Source organism: Marmota flaviventris, chromosome 1 (assembly GCF_047511675.1).
Source record: "Marmota flaviventris isolate mMarFla1 chromosome 1, mMarFla1.hap1, whole genome shotgun sequence".
Taxonomy (NCBI): domain Eukaryota; kingdom Metazoa; phylum Chordata; class Mammalia; order Rodentia; family Sciuridae; genus Marmota; species Marmota flaviventris.
Window position 1 is genome coordinate 44,763,744 of NC_092498.1, and position 17,601 is coordinate 44,781,344.

Below are 17,601 nucleotides of genomic sequence, written 5' to 3' on the forward strand. Positions count from 1 at the left end.
ATTTATGTAGGAAAAACATTGATACGTGAGAGCTTACACCATCCGCAGCCTGCAGCTGTCAGCCAGGTATCAGGTTTTCAGCAGGCAACAAGTTGCACACCTGCTGAGTTCCATGTGTTTTTGAACTTGACTGGAGAAGAAGTGGAGGACTGCTTGTTTCCTATAGTTGGAGAGGAGACCTCAGGGTGACCTCTGACCCAGGTCAGGGTTTTACATCATAAACAGTGAAAGTGGCCTGTGATTAGGTACAGATGCTTTCTGTGAGAGGATAGCAGCATTCCTTACTTAGAGATGCACCTATCTCTAACTGAAGGGTTTCTTTGATTTACAGATGCCTGGGGCAATAACCAGAGTAGATAACTACACTCCTCCCAGAAAGCCCTGCTTCCCAGACCTGGCCTCCAGTTTGGCCTGCAAAATGTCACATGCACGACACTTGGTGTTTCCCACTCTTCAAATCTGGGCTACATGAAGGAATATTTATAGTTGACCATCAGAACCTTCACTTTTTTCAATTGAAGACTAGGGGGAAATGGCTTATTATTATTGCCACAATAATATGTTCTTTGGTATTTATTTATTTGTTTATTTTGGCTTACTCTTATTTAGGAACAGTTAAAGACACTAATGATGTTAAAAACTTAAAGGGTTTCTAATTGAAAAAAATTTCAAGGCAACCTGGGTGCTTAATTCTGGTCCCTGTTGACCTCATCACTTTATGGGCACCTCTCCTCATTAAATTCCTATGTCCTCAAGATGCTTCTTTATTAAGGAGGACCCCTGCTCCCACCTACCACCACCCACATTTCTGAAGGTACATGGTATAACAAGAAAGGTATGGATTTTTGTTTTGATTTTTATGTATTTTGTTTGTTCATCACTTACAGGCCACATGATCTTGGGCAAGTGAAATAACTTCTTGGAGACTCATTTTCCTTCTCTGGAAATGGAGGAGAGTGCTGTGAGGAGTCAGGGAGATGCATGTAAGGTGTGTCATGCAGGCCTGCCTCTGAGTGGGAATTAACCCATGCTCCCAGCATGGATCCCAGTGAAGTCTGGGCATACCACAAACACCCCAGGGTCTCCACTCTGTGATGCTTCTCTGTAGTCTTGGTATCATCATTTCAGGACGTCAAGCTAATTCCAGTGAATGCTTTGATGGCCAAAATCATTTTAATGAATTACTTGCAGTGTAAGAGGTTTTCTGAACATGGAGGGCACAAATGCAAAAGAATGACCCTCTTATGCTGGGTGAGCCAAGGCAGGGGTATTTTGGGGCTGATGTTTATTTAGAGCTCTTCAAATAAAGAAAAAAAATCCCCCCTTTTAAGAGATGGGTACTCCAAGAAAATAGAATGTTTTACTGGACTTCTCCCCTAATACTTACAGGCAAACCAGGATCATGCACTGTCTAAATCATTGATTTTTCAAACTCAGATGTGCTTAAATATGAAAAGCATGGAGAATCTCAGGAACAGACCCTGATTCATGAGTCTTTCAAGAGACCCTAATTATGGAAAATAGTAGACTAGATCTGAAGACTTTATCTACTTTAGCCACAGCACAGATCTAATTGACAAAGCAGGCTGACTCATGTCTGCCCATGAGTGACTTGAGCAGGAAGCAAGGAGTAAGACCAATCAGTTCCAAATACAGATGACTTGATGATATTCAACCTGCTCACCACCACTATGCTTCTAGTGCGGGCAAGTGGAAGGAGCTCAAGAAGTTGGATATTAAATGTGAATGATTTAAAAAGAAACAAAACAAAACAACAAAGTAGAATGGATAGTATGAGATAAAATGTAGGGAAGGGAAAATAAATGATAGTTAAAAAAATAAAATTTAAAAAAGAAATTGGATATTACTTGAGGTTAAATTTTACTGCAAATATTTGACCTGTTTTTGAGCCTGACAACTCATAATGTAACCCATTTTGAACATGGGAAAGTTCCATTTACTAGAAAACAGATCCTTCCTAATGCGATTCTAGTGCAGGCAGAGGGGCCCCCAGTGTGTGCTTCTCAACATGCTCACATAAGCTGGGTGGTTCCTTAATGTAGACTGACCAGTCGTCAGCACTGACCCAACACCTTCATTTCACAGAAAGAAAAGGCTCCCACAGCCACTGTGAGTTAGAACCAGGTCTTACAATTCTCTGTCACATCTCTATGCCCTAACAAACAGAGGTTAGAAGGTACTTCAGGATGATTCCATACCAAAAACTTCTAGAACTGTGTTGACCAGCTGTGTTGACCACAGAAGTTTGTCCTAGCCAGAGTGAAGCCTCATCTTTAGAAGGCCATCAGTCACACAACCAAACACCATCCTCTGAGCAGACAAATGAGTTGAGGCTTTCTCAGAGAACATCAGCATCTCTTACCTGTGGCTACGTGTATAGGACTCCAAATGTGAATGATAGAAAAAATATTATTTTAACAAACTGGACTCTTGCCTACATGATATGAAACATTCTGAATCATCTTTTTACTAGAACTATCATCTGTGGTCAACAGAATGAAAAAGAAACATCGCAAGGTTTACATGGATAACTTTTTCTTGCCCTCTGCTGAAGAAGGTATTAATTGATTTTAGTTCAGATAATTTACAAATAATCTAGGAATCTTCCTGGAGATCTGATCTCCAGTATATTGGAGCTGGTTAATTAAGGATACGAAGAAAATGAGGAAAAGAAGGAGGCGGGAGAAGAGGAGGAAAACAGGGTGGCTCCTAGTTATAACGCCAACCAAAAACTAAAAAAATTCACTTCTTTCCAAGTAAGAGAAGCTAAAAATGTCTAAGATAGAATAAAAATAAAAGAGTTAATAAATTACGTAGCTTTCCTCAGAAAGCCCCTGCAACTATGTATTCTGTGCCTGATGTGGCTGAAGGCAGAGTAAAATGGTAGAAAGGACAGACTGACAGTCCCTGTTCAGCCTTTTACTAACTACAAGTCATTAGGCAAAATTCTTAGTCTCTTGGAGCTTCAGTTTCCTCTCCCATAAAATGGGATAATAACAAAACATTACAGACACCCTGTGAGAGCGGCATGTGGTGGGTACTACAGACATGTCTGCTGTTTTAAGACCAAGAAACAGAATTTATTTTAATGCAGGGAATAGAAAGAGCAAAGTATGCAAGAATAATTTAGTAATTTGAAAAGGTAGTAAGGATTAGATGCAGAATCACCTCTGTGGGACAAAGAAAAGTCTGGCCCTTATTTCACCCTTATTTCACTGAATATCCAGTAAACAAATATTCATCAAGTACAACTTCAATCCAAAAAACCAGAAAAGATATGTTGGAAGCAGGCATGTCCTCTGTTATTCAACATGAGATTTTTTTGCTTTGCAAAGTCTTTCTGCATGGAAGATAGGTGAGGCACATATGTGGTTTCAGGGTCAAAGCACAGCCTGGGGCCAGACATCTGTCCTCTCCTATCCATGAGATTGTGAGCATGTCATTCACTTTTCTTATCGGTACAATGGGCTCGATGATATCTAGGACTGCTTATCTGACTTAAAAAATTAAGTTGTGAATTTCTTGGTCGGTGTTGACTATCTAGGAGTGTCCCTCTTTTTATCCATTTTTTTTCCAGTAACAAGTTCCAATGTGCTAATGTCACAGGGCTGCTCCACAGATTCAATAGGACCATGCATACATTGATCTTAACCCAGTAATCAGCACACAGTATTCAAGTCATAGGAACTAAAATTATCAAGATACCGTCATTCTCATGTCCTGTTCAAGGAAGCAGAGGTTAAACACCTAGTTATAGGCAGACCCTGAGGACAATTCTGATTAAAAGCATAGGTTTCATAGTGATTTGGCTGAAAGTTTGGCCTGACAGGTAGGATGACTTGTTATAGGTCTGGAATGCAGTGGGGCATAGCATCTGGTCCCTGTGTTCAACAGTCATTAATCCATAGGCTGCATGTACAAACCTGCTCCCATGCTATAGAGAAGTAGCTCACAATCTGAAAAAAATTCAATCACTCTAGGGCAAGAAAGAGGCGAAAGCTTTTTTATGTATTCCCAGGTAATCTTGCCTCTTGGCCAATCTAACTTTAGGAGCCAGCTGCCACCTGTGCTTTCTTATTGCTTCTGTTGCAATTATTTTGGAATGAAAAGCAATCTAAGAATTCAGAGGATTTTTTTTCCTGATATTGAAATACCTTGTTTTCTACCAAGAAATTAACTAAGCCAAAGTGGGCTGTGGACTCCCATAACCTCCTTCTTTGACTCAATCTTATTTTGCTCTGAACTCTTTGCAAAGAAGGTGCTAAGCCTGGAGTTCAGTGTTGACCAGGGAGTGAGAGGCGGAGAATGCACATGTATATAACCAGACAGGTGGGGACAGCTGTGATGTTGAAGCTAACAGAGCCCACTCTGAGTGAGTTCAAGATGGAGAAGGTGCCATCCTTTAGAAAGGGTGTGGCTTTAATAAATGAGGTGACTCTTACACAGCCCTTACATACTGACCAATTATGGCCAAGAGATGTGAATAAATTCTTACTAGCAACTTCTAAGTATATTGAAAAGAGCAAGGGAATGTGAAATAGGCCAAACTTCAAAAGAGGCTAAATTTAAAGCCCTTTTCCATAGTGATAGAGGTGGGAGTGGTAAGCAGGGAGGAGAGATTCTTTGCAAAACTTTCCTCCTTGAAGCTTGAGGATCACATGAAAGATGCTGGGTACTACACACAGGGTGTCTTAGTCTACTAACTAGAATTTTGCCCAGGCTGGAAAATTTTGCTAATCTGCATATTTTGACTTTTTGCCATGTACATTCTTGTTGGGTCCTCATTTCTCCAGAATCTGCACATTATTGACATGTTTCTTGAGTCGCCTGGGAAAGCTTTCTGTGCATTTTCAATAGGAATTATAAAGAATATGAACTTAGAACCTAAAGGCAGCAGGCTGAAATGTCAGACTAAAAATATAGATGGTTGAAAAAGTTCTTTTGAACTTACCTGCCTCTCGGTCCCTGATACAGTAGTCCGGAGAATTCTCAAAATACACGAGGTCATTTTTCGTCGGTTTCTTGAACCTTTTGTTAGCCACAGTGAAACCAGTGCCATCTTGGTTCATGACGACCTGGATGGCTCCATTGTACTTCCTCCAGAGATAATCGCCTGTCTTCCTGAAGTCGGCCATGGCCAGCCAGCATGTCCTCAGGGTGCATGAGCCACTCACACCATGACATTTGCACTCCTGTTTCAGGAACCGCTTCACAGCCTGCCAGAGAGACAGGGGCAGGTTCAAGGAGGAGGCCTCAAGGGAGCCACAGCTTTCCTATCTCGAAGCAACCAGGAAGCAACTGAGCTGGATCCTGGGGCTCATGACTGGGAGATGTTGGAGTATCACTTGTCACTGTGCTGACTGCAGCAGGCAGGTGTGGTGGGTAGGGAGGGGAAGGGAAGATTCAGATGTTAATCGTACTGGCTATCAGTGTAACAAAAAAGTTCACTATTTAATAGAGTATGTGACCAGTTTAAAGAGTGCAGGAATGAATTAGAATATTTTCTAAATAAATGTAGCTTTATTATTTTAAAATGTATACCTTTACCATTAAGTAAATATCCCTTATCCAAAATGCTTGGGATCAGAAAAATTCTGAATTTTGGATTCATTTTTTTTCAGATTTTGAAATATCTGCAGATAGATAATGAGATATTTGGGGATAGACCCAAGTCTAAACATGAAATTCATTTATGTTCATATACACCTTATACACATAGCTTAAGGGGGCTTTATATAATATTTTAGTGTACCTGTGGTTTGACTGTGTCCTATTTGGTCAGGTGTAGACTTTGCCATTCGTGGTGTCACATCAGTGCTCAAAATGTTTCAGATTTTGGTGTATTTCAAGTTTCAGATTTTCAAATGAGGGATGCTCAAGCTGTACTCCAATTAGTCAAGAAATTGTAAGTCTGCATCTTTCAAGAACCCAATAATAATAATAACCATTACTACTTATGGAGTGCTTTGTGTTCCAGGCACCGTGACAATGCAGAACACACTGTATCTCAATGACCTTGGGTGTCAGGACAGTCCCATATTAACATTTTCATTTTGCAGAGGAGGAACAAGAAAGAAGGGAGAAAGCTCTTGTCTGAAGGCAAATAGTTAATAAAGGGCAGAGCCAGGCTGCACTGGGGCTGACATTAAGTGAAGAAGATTATCCCTCAACTCTCGCCAAGTGATTCAGCTCAGACCATGGGATGAGGTTGCTCTATTTTTCCCTAACGAGGAAGCAATGAAAATTGGGACAAGTCCATCTTGGCTGGCTCCTAAAATGAAGGCCCCTTTTCTGTGGGTGTGAGGTATGAGGGGAGGGGCGAGTGGGCCCCAGCATTATCCAGGAAAGTTTCTGCTTTGGTCTCAGGATGAGGTGGCAGCACTGCACCATCCCCAGAGCCATTTGGTCAGAGTTGTCCTGCCCTGTCCTTGGCTCACCTAAATGAAGAGAGTATCAGCACCCATGATCAAAAGAGCCCTGAGACTGCTCTTCCCATTTTACAGATGAGAAAACCAGGGATCAGGGAGGGAATATGATTGCCCAAGCTCTAGTGCTGGGATGTGGAATGGCTGGATGCAAATCCTGATTCCGAAGTCTCCCAAATTCATAGTACATGCAAATATGAATTTCTTCAAAATGTTTTTGAAGAACATGCTTTCTGATTAAAAACTCCTCTTGTTCTCTTTCTCATAGAACTTACTACCTTGAAATTGATATTCTTTTCCTCCCCCATTAGTTACCACTGATCTCTTGTCCAATTTATGTTTCCCAAGTTATTATAATACTAACCATTCAAACAGCTATTAATATTAAACTGCTGATTAGGAATTGTGACCAAAGACAGAGGATGCAAAGAAGGGCTGTGGGGGAGACCCCTGGTCCTGGAGATTTCTCCAGACTGTGGCTTTGGTCTTTGTTTAGTAACAGAACAAAGGAGAAGCCTGCCCACTGAGCAATTTGCATCCCTGAGCCAGGGATATGGGGGATGAGGGCATAGGCAAGTGAAGCAGAAATTTCTCTGAAGGCATTCTCCAAAATGCTAGTCTGAACAAACTCTTAAGGTAAATATTCCTAAACTCAAGCAGAAGATTCAACCATTCTTTGTCCTCTCCCTAAGATTTTAATATAATTGGCCAGGTATGGGGTATGAGAGGGGTGGCTCTAGCATATAGCCCATGTGAAAGTCCCTGCAGCTCACATGCTCACTTATGCCCCACTGCCCACCACCCCTCCTCAATATTCCAGGCTGCCATTCACTGATAGCCTTGCTCCAGGTAATTTGGCCTAATGCATGACTTCATTTTGCTCTTCTGCAAACTCAGCTTCTGACAAGGCTACAGTACAACCACCAGGTGTGCATGGATGCTATTCATTCCAGGAAGTTAGTTCCAGTTTGTTCATGTGCCTGGAGATGTGTCTGAAACACTCAAGAGCTGGTGGAGTAATTACAGGCCAGACACCTCAATGGACCCAGGCTGTTCATCTGTGAATGATGTGATCACTCTTCCCAGGTGGGCCTTGGCATTCACACGGTGTTTCCAGCTTTGCCTCTTAATATAGACTGTGGTACTCTTACACCTGAGAGCTGAGATATAAGCAGGAAGAACTCCACCAGCTTGGCTTTCCATGTTACAAAGATGTAGTGTCTTTAAAGGGTATCTCAGAGGGAAATTCCTCTGGAATTACACTCCCCCACATGTCCTTCTCCTCATATCTTTATATTCCAGGAATTTGGCATGAGGCTCACCAGATGACCTGGACAGCATACTTCAGGCACAGACACACCCTGGGAATGCCCTCCTGGCTCCTATTTCTGCCCCACGTGGCCCCCCTCTTCCCAGGAGCTTCCCTCCTAAGACCTGGGATAGCACCACCCAAAACCCACTCCATGCCAAGTGCTTTGGAGTTGAGTCCATCTATGCTTATTCTAAGTGCATTCCTAGAAAATGAGGTTCTTGACTCCTAAGTCATACTCCTGCTTTTAAGAATGACAGTAAATATGACTGCCCTCCCCTTGTAACACTAAATTTCTAGATGGCAAACTTCAAAGCTGATTTTTATATGATTAATTGAAGGATTTGCATATTAACTCAAAATACTCAAAGTCCACCTTATAAAGCCTTAGGAACCCACATGGCAGTGCCAGGCTCTGTTGGTCATCTGTGTAACCATCATCTCCTCCCTTCTTACTAACAGTTTTGTTCAGGTATCAGGCAGCCATGTATTCCAGAGATGGTCTCTTTCTGTTCAGGGTGGCCTAAATCAAGAACAGTCATTTCACTGTCGTGCCACTGATTTTTCTCAGCATGGGAAATTCAATGATTCAATTTGGGCCAATATGATATCATAAGAAGTCTTAAGGGAATTTGTAAGAAAGAAGGGGGAAAAAGCATTTTTTCTGTCTCTCAATGTGGTTCTTTGAGGTAGCCTCCTTGGGACATGAAGACAGTCAATGCAAGATGAGGCCATAAGCTGCAGATGCTGTCTTGAAAGATGTCAGGAACTGGGTTCTGGAGGATGTTTTCAAGGAGCAGTTTCCAGCTGGGAACTGCCCTACCTCCAAACTTCTTATAACAGGATAATCCGTTTTCCTTGTTACTGAAGTGTGAAACTTTGCACTGAATGTATTCCACCTGGTATCAAGATCAGTTCTTGATTGTGGATTAGTGATGGGCTTTATCTGATAATTAACCCTGTGGGAGAGTCATGACTTCTCTAAATAGGTTTGTCACATCTCCAGCCCACACTGTTAACATAGCCAGTTCAGTGCTCAGTCACATCAGAGGCTACCTCCATCTCTTCTATTTACTGATTTGCAGACTTGAAATGAAAACCCTTAGCCTTGAAGAGAACAAAACTCTGCTCAATCAGAGAAGCAGAGAGAAAGGGATCTAAATCTAGGTGTCCTGCTTCAGAGTAGTTGAGATAAGGGTAAGATATGGGACCAAGAACCTCACAATGAGGATTCCTAATTAATGAATATTGAATTCCAGTATTCCAACATTATAACAATATTACAATAGCAACCATTTATCAACTACCTGTGTGCCAGTGTCCACACCTGAAGGGCATACACACATTATAACAATTAGGCAAAGTAAGTTATTATTCCCGTTCTACAGTTAGGAAAATCATGGCTTAGGGAGGAAGGTAAAATCCCTAGAGTCAGCTAGAAAGAAGCAAGACTAGGATGTGAATCAGATATGCTTCACTCCCAGATCTATATTTCTAAAAACACATTTAAAATCCTAATATAAATCACATTGGGATTTTCTGTAATTTTGAATTATATGTAATATGCTTTCCTCTATTCTTGAAATAAGAATTGACTGGATTATATGATAGGCCTGTTATAATGGTGGTAGGAGGAGAAATAGGAAAGTAGGAGTACATTACATTGTATTTTCCAAGTTAATAGTCATCAAAAATTCATTGGACAGGTAATTCACAATACAAAGTACTAACAAAAATATGTTCAATTCACTGGTAATCACAGAAATGAAAACTGTTATACAACATTGTTATTTTAATTTTGCCTACCAAATTAGCAAATAGTAAAACATGATTAATAATATTTGATGGGGTAAGAGTCTGGGGAAAGATATACTTTAACAAACTGTTGGTGGGATAATACATTGATACATCATCTAAATAAGAGCAGTTTTGCAATATGTCCATCTGTTTTTCTTCTTTTTCTTTTTTCTTTTAATTTTTGGGATTAAACCTAGAATCTTATACATGCTATGCAAGTGCTCTACCACTGAGCTACCAGGCCCACCTGTCCAAATTTTAAATGTACACAACTTTGATCCAGTAATTACACTCTGAAAATACATGCACAGATATCAAAGGATACACATCAATATGGATGTTCACTGCAGCATAATTAGCAATAGCAAAATATGAGATAATTTGAGATATGAGATAGATAGGAAATATGAGATATGAGATAGGATACATCAATAGGAAAATGGCTAAGTAAATTATGGTATATGCTTCATAATAATGGAGTATTACATGGTCTTTGTATAATGAGATAGATCAGTCTTCTAGGTATGAAGGAACTCAAGTTATAAAACCTAAATGTAGAATATATGTGGTATTATCTACTTTTTAAAGATCTGCATTTGTGTGTGACTACACAGAGGAAGGGGAAAAGTTCTTTGACAGTCTGGCTGCTGTAGGAGAGACTGCATGATTTGGAAAGAGAGGGAACTCCACATAATAAAGTTACATGAATTTGAGGACAGTTCCCTGGTAACTGGAGAGAGCAGAGCAGTGGTTTGCATTCCTGGCTACACATAAAAATCACCTAGGGATCATTTCCAGCCCCTCTACAGATTGAGTAAATCAGAACCTTGGGTAGCGTGGGGCCCAGGTCTGGAGAGTACCTGCAGATACTCTGGTGATTCTAATCTGCAGCCCTGACTGTGTCACAACCCAGGACGCTGGGAGAGAAGGTAAGAAACCCTGAACCATGGCAGGACTCTGAGGGCCTGGGGAAGGCTAGAGCAATGAGAAAGGCCTGTGACAGGGGCTGGCACTATGTATCCAGGAGCAGGGAAAACTGGATACTGAATTAGAAGTTGTTTCCTAACCTAAGCTTCAAATATGTCTGAACCTCCAAGAAAGATGTGCCACAATGCAGAGATTGTAGGGAGAATGAAAGATGGGTGGTGGTCAGGGAGGGTACAAAGTAAGTACTGATGGATGGATGAATGGGTTGATGAGCCACAGCAAAGAAGCAGGCTGCAGTGTGAGGGATACCATGGAGTCTCTGGAGGCAATAGGTAAGGGTTTGTGGGAGCTTCCCACTCACAGCCACCAATGGAGGGGCTGGTGACATTTTATTAGGCAATAAAAGAATGAGTGGGAGAAGCAGGGAACCTCTGTTCTGTAACTATACTTAAGTCTCCTATAATATCTCTAGATGTTGATTATAAAACTGGAAAACAGTAACATCTATATGATTCAGCAGACCCTCCATATTTATGGATTAACTAACTGTAGGTTGAAAATATTTGGGAAAAAATACCAGAAAGTTTCAAAAAGCAAAATTTGAATTTGCATATTCAGAGCATTATGCTGAACCCAGGGGAATGAAGAAATGTGTAGACACATCCCACGGTGGTCTCACACATCTTCAGTCTCTCTCCAGCACTCACTGTGGGAACATTGTTTGAGCACTTCTTGTTTGTGTACTATGTAGTTAGGCCGATGATGTTTGTGTCTATACTGAACATGTCCAGAATTTTTCTTGTCATTATTCACTAATATAACAACTATTTGCATATAATTGACATTTTATTAGGTATTGGAAGTAATCTAGCAATGATTTAAAGTATGTGGGAAGATATGTATAGGATATGCAAATACTGTACCATTTTATATAAGGAATTTAAGCATGCTTGGATTGAGCATCCACAGGGGATCCAGAAATCCATCTCCCATAGTTATTGAGGGATGACTATATTGTTAACTGCTCTGCCAAGTATAGTATTGTGTCAGGACTGCATTTTATTATCTCTAATCCAATATCACAACCTGTCAATGAAAGATGTTCTTGGAGTGGAATTTGGAGTTTTCTAGTCTTACTTGCTACCAGTTGTATTGACTATAGACTCATGTTTTCCATCCCACAATCATTCTACGTACTCCATCTCTTCTCCTTATTTACCAGGGTACTCCGCAATCCTTCATTCTCTTGTTTCAACCTACACAGTCTCCGAGGCTGAGACCCCAAATCACTGGACACCCTCTGTCCTGGATGTCATGTTTTCTGCATTTTGGTTGATTCTTTCCATTTGCTCCAGCACATTCTTGAGTAACTCCTTCAAGTTACGTGGTGGACACATTTTCTGGAATCTTTCATGTCTAAGATCTCTTCATTCAGCCTTCACACTTGATTAACTAGCTTGGCTGGACATCGAATTCTGAATTAAAAATAATTTTCCCTCAAGACTTGGAAAGCTTTGGCCTCTAGTGTTGCAGGTGGGAAATGTGACGTCTGGTTGATTCTTTGAAAATAGATTTGTTTTTGTTTTCATTTCACTTTGCATCTGCCTACTCTCCAACCCCATGAAAGTTTCTGGAGTCTTTCCTTTATTCTTCATGTTCTGAAATATCACACCTCAGGAATTTTTTATTTTCCCATTAATCCTGCCTAACACTCAGCAGGGCTATTCATTCTGGACTATCGGGTCCGTTAACATGGAGTCATTCTCTTTAGTATTTTCCTCACCTTCACTTTTTAAAAGTCTTTCTTTATGACCTTCTAATTAGTTACTTGTCAAGCCTTCTGAATTGATCCTCTATTTCTCTTTTAATTTTTCTCATATTTTTTCCAGTACTTTCTTTCTGGCCTCTTGAGGAAGTAATTCCACCAGAGCAACATTTCCAGCTCTCTCCACCCCCTTACTCACTTCTCCCCAGAGGAGAAGTGACTTGTCCAGCTAGTGAGTTTAGAGGAAGGAGTAAGGCATGTGAATCCAGGTTCCTGCTCTTTGGGGACCTGCCAGCCTATAGAGAAGATGAGTTGGGATCAGCTCCCACCATCATGCCCCCTGCAGGGATTCCAGTGCCCAGCCTATGACAGGGATGTGAGTCAGCCTTGCTCTGGTGGGAGCCAGGAAGCATTGTAAGCTGAAGCCACATCTTCTGGTGCAATTTTTTTTTTATTGGTTGTTCAAAACATTATAAAGCTCTTGACATATCATATTTCATACATTAGATTCAAGTTGGTTATGAACTCCCAATTTTACCCCAAATACAGATTGCAGAATCACATCGGTTACACATCCACATTTTTACATAATGCCCTATTAGTAACTGTTGTATTCTGCTACCTTTCCTATCCTCTACCATCCCCCCTCCCTCCCCTCCCATCTTCTCTCTCTACCCCATCCACTGTAATTCATATCTCTCCTTGTTTATTTTCCCATTCCCCTCACAACCTCTTATATGTAATTTTGTATAACAATGAGGGTCTCCCTCCATTACCATGCAATTTCCCTTTTCTCTCCCTTTCCATCCCACCTCATGTATCTGTTTAATGTTAATCTTTTCTTCCTGCTCTTCCTCCCTGCTCTGTTCTTAGTTGCTCTCATTATATCAAAGAAGACATTTGGTATTTGTTTTTTAGGGATTGGCTAGCTTCACTAAGCATAATCTGCTCTAGGGCCATCCATTTCCCTGCAAATTCTATGATTTTGTCATTTTTTAGTGCTGCGTAATACTCCATGGTGTATAAATGCCACATTTTTTTTATCCATTCATCTATTGAAGGGCATCTGGGTTGGTTCCACAGTCTAGCAATTGTGAATTGTGCTGCTATGAACATCGATGTAGCAGTATCCCTGTAGTACGCTCTTTTAAGGTCTTCAGGGAAAAGTCCAAGAAGGGCAATAGCTGGGTCAAATGGTGGTTCCATTCCCAGCCTTCCCAGGAATCTCCATACTGCTTTCCAGATTGGCCGCACCAGTTTGCAGTCCCACCAGCAATGTACAAGAGTACCCTTTTCCCCACATCCTCTCCAGCACTTGTTGTTGTTTGACTTCATAATGGCTGCCAATCTTACTGGAGTGAGATGGTATCTTAGGGTGGTTTTGATTTGCATTTCTCTGACTGCTAGAGATGGTGAGCATTTTTTCATGTACTTGTTGATTGATTGTATGTCCTCCTCTGAGAAGTGTCTGTTCAGGTCTTTGGTGCAATTTTTTAATGAGTAGGGAAACTCATGTTCATGCCATCTATCTGTCCACTTTCTTGTACTTGGTTTCAAACTCAGGTGAGAAATGGGGGGAGTTGTTTATGGAGCTCCTTAAACTCTTTTAGATATTTGTTTTACTTTTGAGAGATTTATTTGGTTTTCTCTGGAGCTATTTTGTTGTATTGTGGTTTGCCCCCGCCCCCCTCTTTTTTTTTTGATACCAGGGATTGAACCCAAGGGCACTTAACCACTGAGCTACATCTCTTTTTGATTTTTTATTTTATGACAGGAGATGAATTGCTAATGCCAGCCTCAAACTTGTGATCCTCTTCCTTCAGCCTCCCTAGTTGCTGGGAATTACAGTATGCACCACTATACATGGCCCTACATTGAGGTATTTTAAAGACAGCATGCCTGGGAGATAAAATGCCAGATTTGCTAGGCCAGATGTAGTCCACTTCTGTAATCCCAGCAACTCAGGAGGCTGAGACAGGAGGATCACAAGTTCAAAATCAGCCTCAGCAACTTAGGTCCTATCTTAAAAATAAAAAGGGTTAGAGATGTATCTCAGTGGTTGTACCCCTGTGTTCATTACCCAGTAATACAGACACACACACACACACACACACACACACACACACACGAGCCAGATTTCTAGGAGTTCTGTTCACGGGCAGAAGGGAGGAGATGGGGCACCTGATTTCATGTATGGATTTTTCATTTAATCTCAATTTTCAGGTCTGTGCTTCTCTCTGGTACTTAGGCATATCTGAATTTTTCTCAGGGCCTCTTGGCTCCCACCGTGACTACTGCCCCATCTGATTTTCCCCATCTGCTTTTATTCTTCTAGACTGTGACTTCTCCATCCTTCTTTATCATTTACAATTTCATTTGCTTTCCATGTATCAGAAATTTGTTGAGCTCTTTCATTTTTTTGACCATTCTCTCCATTGTTGATCTAAACCATTTTTATCCCATTTCTATCATTTTAATGAGGTTTGAGAGATGGAACTGTGTATATGTCTAGCCCACAGCCTCAGTCAGTTTGCACTTTGAGACGTTCTGGAAGGAGATGATTATGAGGGGAGAAAATGTTCCCATTTCATGATATACCTGTCTGCACTGCTCAATTTGTTACTCTGGTTGCTATGTGCAACTACCTGCTTTTACAATAGAAAGAGAAAGAACACAAAAAGAATCAATTACAATGCTTTCTCTCTCCAGTATGTGCAAGGCTGAAAGCTTCATTCAGAATCTTAGGGCAGAGCCCACTGCACAGTTATGTCCTGATTTCTATGTTGCTTCCTGAAATCTTTCCTAAAAAGTCTCTTGTTCTGCATTCTTCTGTAACTCTTTTTTTTTTTAGGGGACGGGGAACCGGGGATTGAACTCAGGGGCCCTCAACCACTGAGCCACACCCCATATTTTGTATTTTATTTAGAGACAGGGTCTTACTGAGTTGCTTAGTGCCTCACTTTTGCTGAGGCTGGCTTTGAACTCGTGATCCTCCTGCCTCAGCCTCCCGAGCCACTGAGATTACAGGTGTGCACCACCATGCCTGGCTCTTCTTCAACTATTAATGCAGGTTGCATTAAGATTCCATTCAGACTTTTCTTATACTTCTCTCTTTAACCCTCAAAGTCCTCATTGGCTCTTCATATCACCAAACTGGCTAGCATAATTCTTTTATTTATTTATTAATGCATATTATTTGTACAAATTAATGGGCTTCAGTGTGTCATTTCTATACACACATATATGGAAGCACAATTTTTAATCAACCCATCCCTTCATTATATGCCTGAATCCCATCTAATTTCTACATTGTGACATCCTGTCAACACATACATGCTCATTTGATATGACCACTTTTAAAAAAATTAATTTAATGACTTCTAAGGACAGTGGTTTCATTTTGTGGCTAGCATCATAGTAACCATTTTAATTTTATGTATAACCTTTCTCAATAAAAACTCTTCCATAGGCTCATAATTCTATTGATGTTAAAATCCTAGCAGATTGTTTAAGTTTTTGATTTTGAGAATTTTAATCATTTGATCTGCAGAGCTTATTTTCCACAGTTAGAATTTTAAAAACTTAAAAAATAAACTTTTTAAAGTCCTTAAAAAAAACTTCTAGATATTACTATCCCATACCACAGAGACAGAAGTCTGGAAGTTATTGTTGTTTTAAATCTATGGAAGAAGGAAATGCATTTATTGTGTGGAATAATTCTATTTTCTATTTCTCTGCCCCAGATTACTATCAAAGTATAATAATGAGGCATGACATTCATTAGGTTGTTACCATATGTCAAACCATGCTAAGAACTTTATATTCACTATTTTATTTAATCCACACAAGCACATAAAATATATATTCTTACTATCCCCATTTTACAGATAAGGATACTGAAACACCTAGAAGTAGAAGCCTTCAGGCAGAGAGAAAAGTCAAACAGACTGTCCAACACCAAAATCTATGCTAATTCACTCTCTAGTGTTTCTCATACTGGGGTTCTCAAACCCCCAATGTTCATGTTCCCAGAATTCAGTGAGTCCTATAATTTTGTATATATGTTTGCCTATTTAAATGTTGTTGAATAGAATTACTTTGCCAGTTAAAAAGACAAACTTCTCCCAAGAAGAATGAAATTATGGTTTCCGAAGTCAACTTTTCTGAATACTGAGTCCAAACAGCTTCTGGGGTGTTTCTTCAACTTATTTGCAGAGCATAAGAAGTTTTTTTCTAGTAGGTACCTGCATTTGGCTGAGTTTATGGATGCCGTACTGTGACATACTAATTCTTTTCTAAGAGCAACAGGCCACCCACTTTATATTGTGTGAAATATTTGCCAATGTAACAACTGACCTTGCCTTAGAACTCCTATTTAGAATTTATTTTAGATCTTTTCTTAAAAAAAGTATTTATTTTTATTTTAGATATTTACATGGTGTGTTTAAATTACACTATTTAGTTGAACTTCAGTGTTTGAAAAGGTGTTAGTACTTCACTTTTCAGTTGGGTGTATTCCACAAAGCAGCTAACATGTTTCTGGTCTCATATCAGATTTCCTGAGGGAAATACACATTAAAAATATATTATTTAATTTTCAGATGCTGGCTCAAAGCCAGCTACATTTATTAACAATTAAATCCTTTTGACAGGTCCACATCTCTAAGATAGGTGTTATTGAAAACTGGACCAATTTATACCCTTCAACTATTCGTGCTCTGGAACTGGAAAAACAAGGAGTATTTATTAGCAAACTGTGCAGTTGATTTGCTTATGCAAACATTTATTAACTTCAATAAAGTATTGTGCTTTCTTGAGCACTGTCATCCTTTAAAAACAGTGACTGTGGGTGGGCTTAGCTAGAAAATATAAGGTGTGGAATTTATATTTGTGAAACTCAAGAACATTACCATTGACTAACCACGTATATAATAATTCTAATTGACTAATGAGGCAGGTCTAAGAAACATTTTCCATTAATTTGGAACTTTACATGAAACTGTAACAATTTTGTTAAGAGTTATTCCCTGTTTGGGGACTTTATTTCTGGTTAGTTTTTGTTCACATGATATATGAAGATCTACAGTACCAAGTATATACTCTTTTGGGGTCCGACAGGACAGGAATGAGGCTGGCAGAACAGATTGTTTTTCATAATGGAGATTTAACCCAGGGGCACTTTTACAACTGAGCCACATCCCCAGCCCTTTATTTTATTTTATTTATTTTTTTTTAATTTTGAGTCAGGATCTCCCTAAGTTGCTTAGGGTCTTGCTAACCTGCTAAGACTGGCATTGAACTTAGTTCTATCTCAGCCTCCCAACCAGCTGGGATTACAGGCATGCACCACTGTGCCC

General features: G+C 40.0%; 1 protein-coding gene across 1 annotated transcript in view; it reads right to left on the reverse strand.

The window, feature by feature from the left end:
* The window catches only part of Wnt2 (Wnt family member 2), a 42,246-nt gene that overhangs the window by 11,559 nt on the left and 13,086 nt on the right, over nt 1–17,601 (reverse strand). Inside the window, exon 4 of the mRNA XM_027926423.3 lies at nt 4,973–5,237. Coding sequence (XP_027782224.1) covers nt 4,973–5,237 — 265 coding nt within the window. The remainder of the gene's footprint in view (nt 1–4,972; nt 5,238–17,601) is intronic.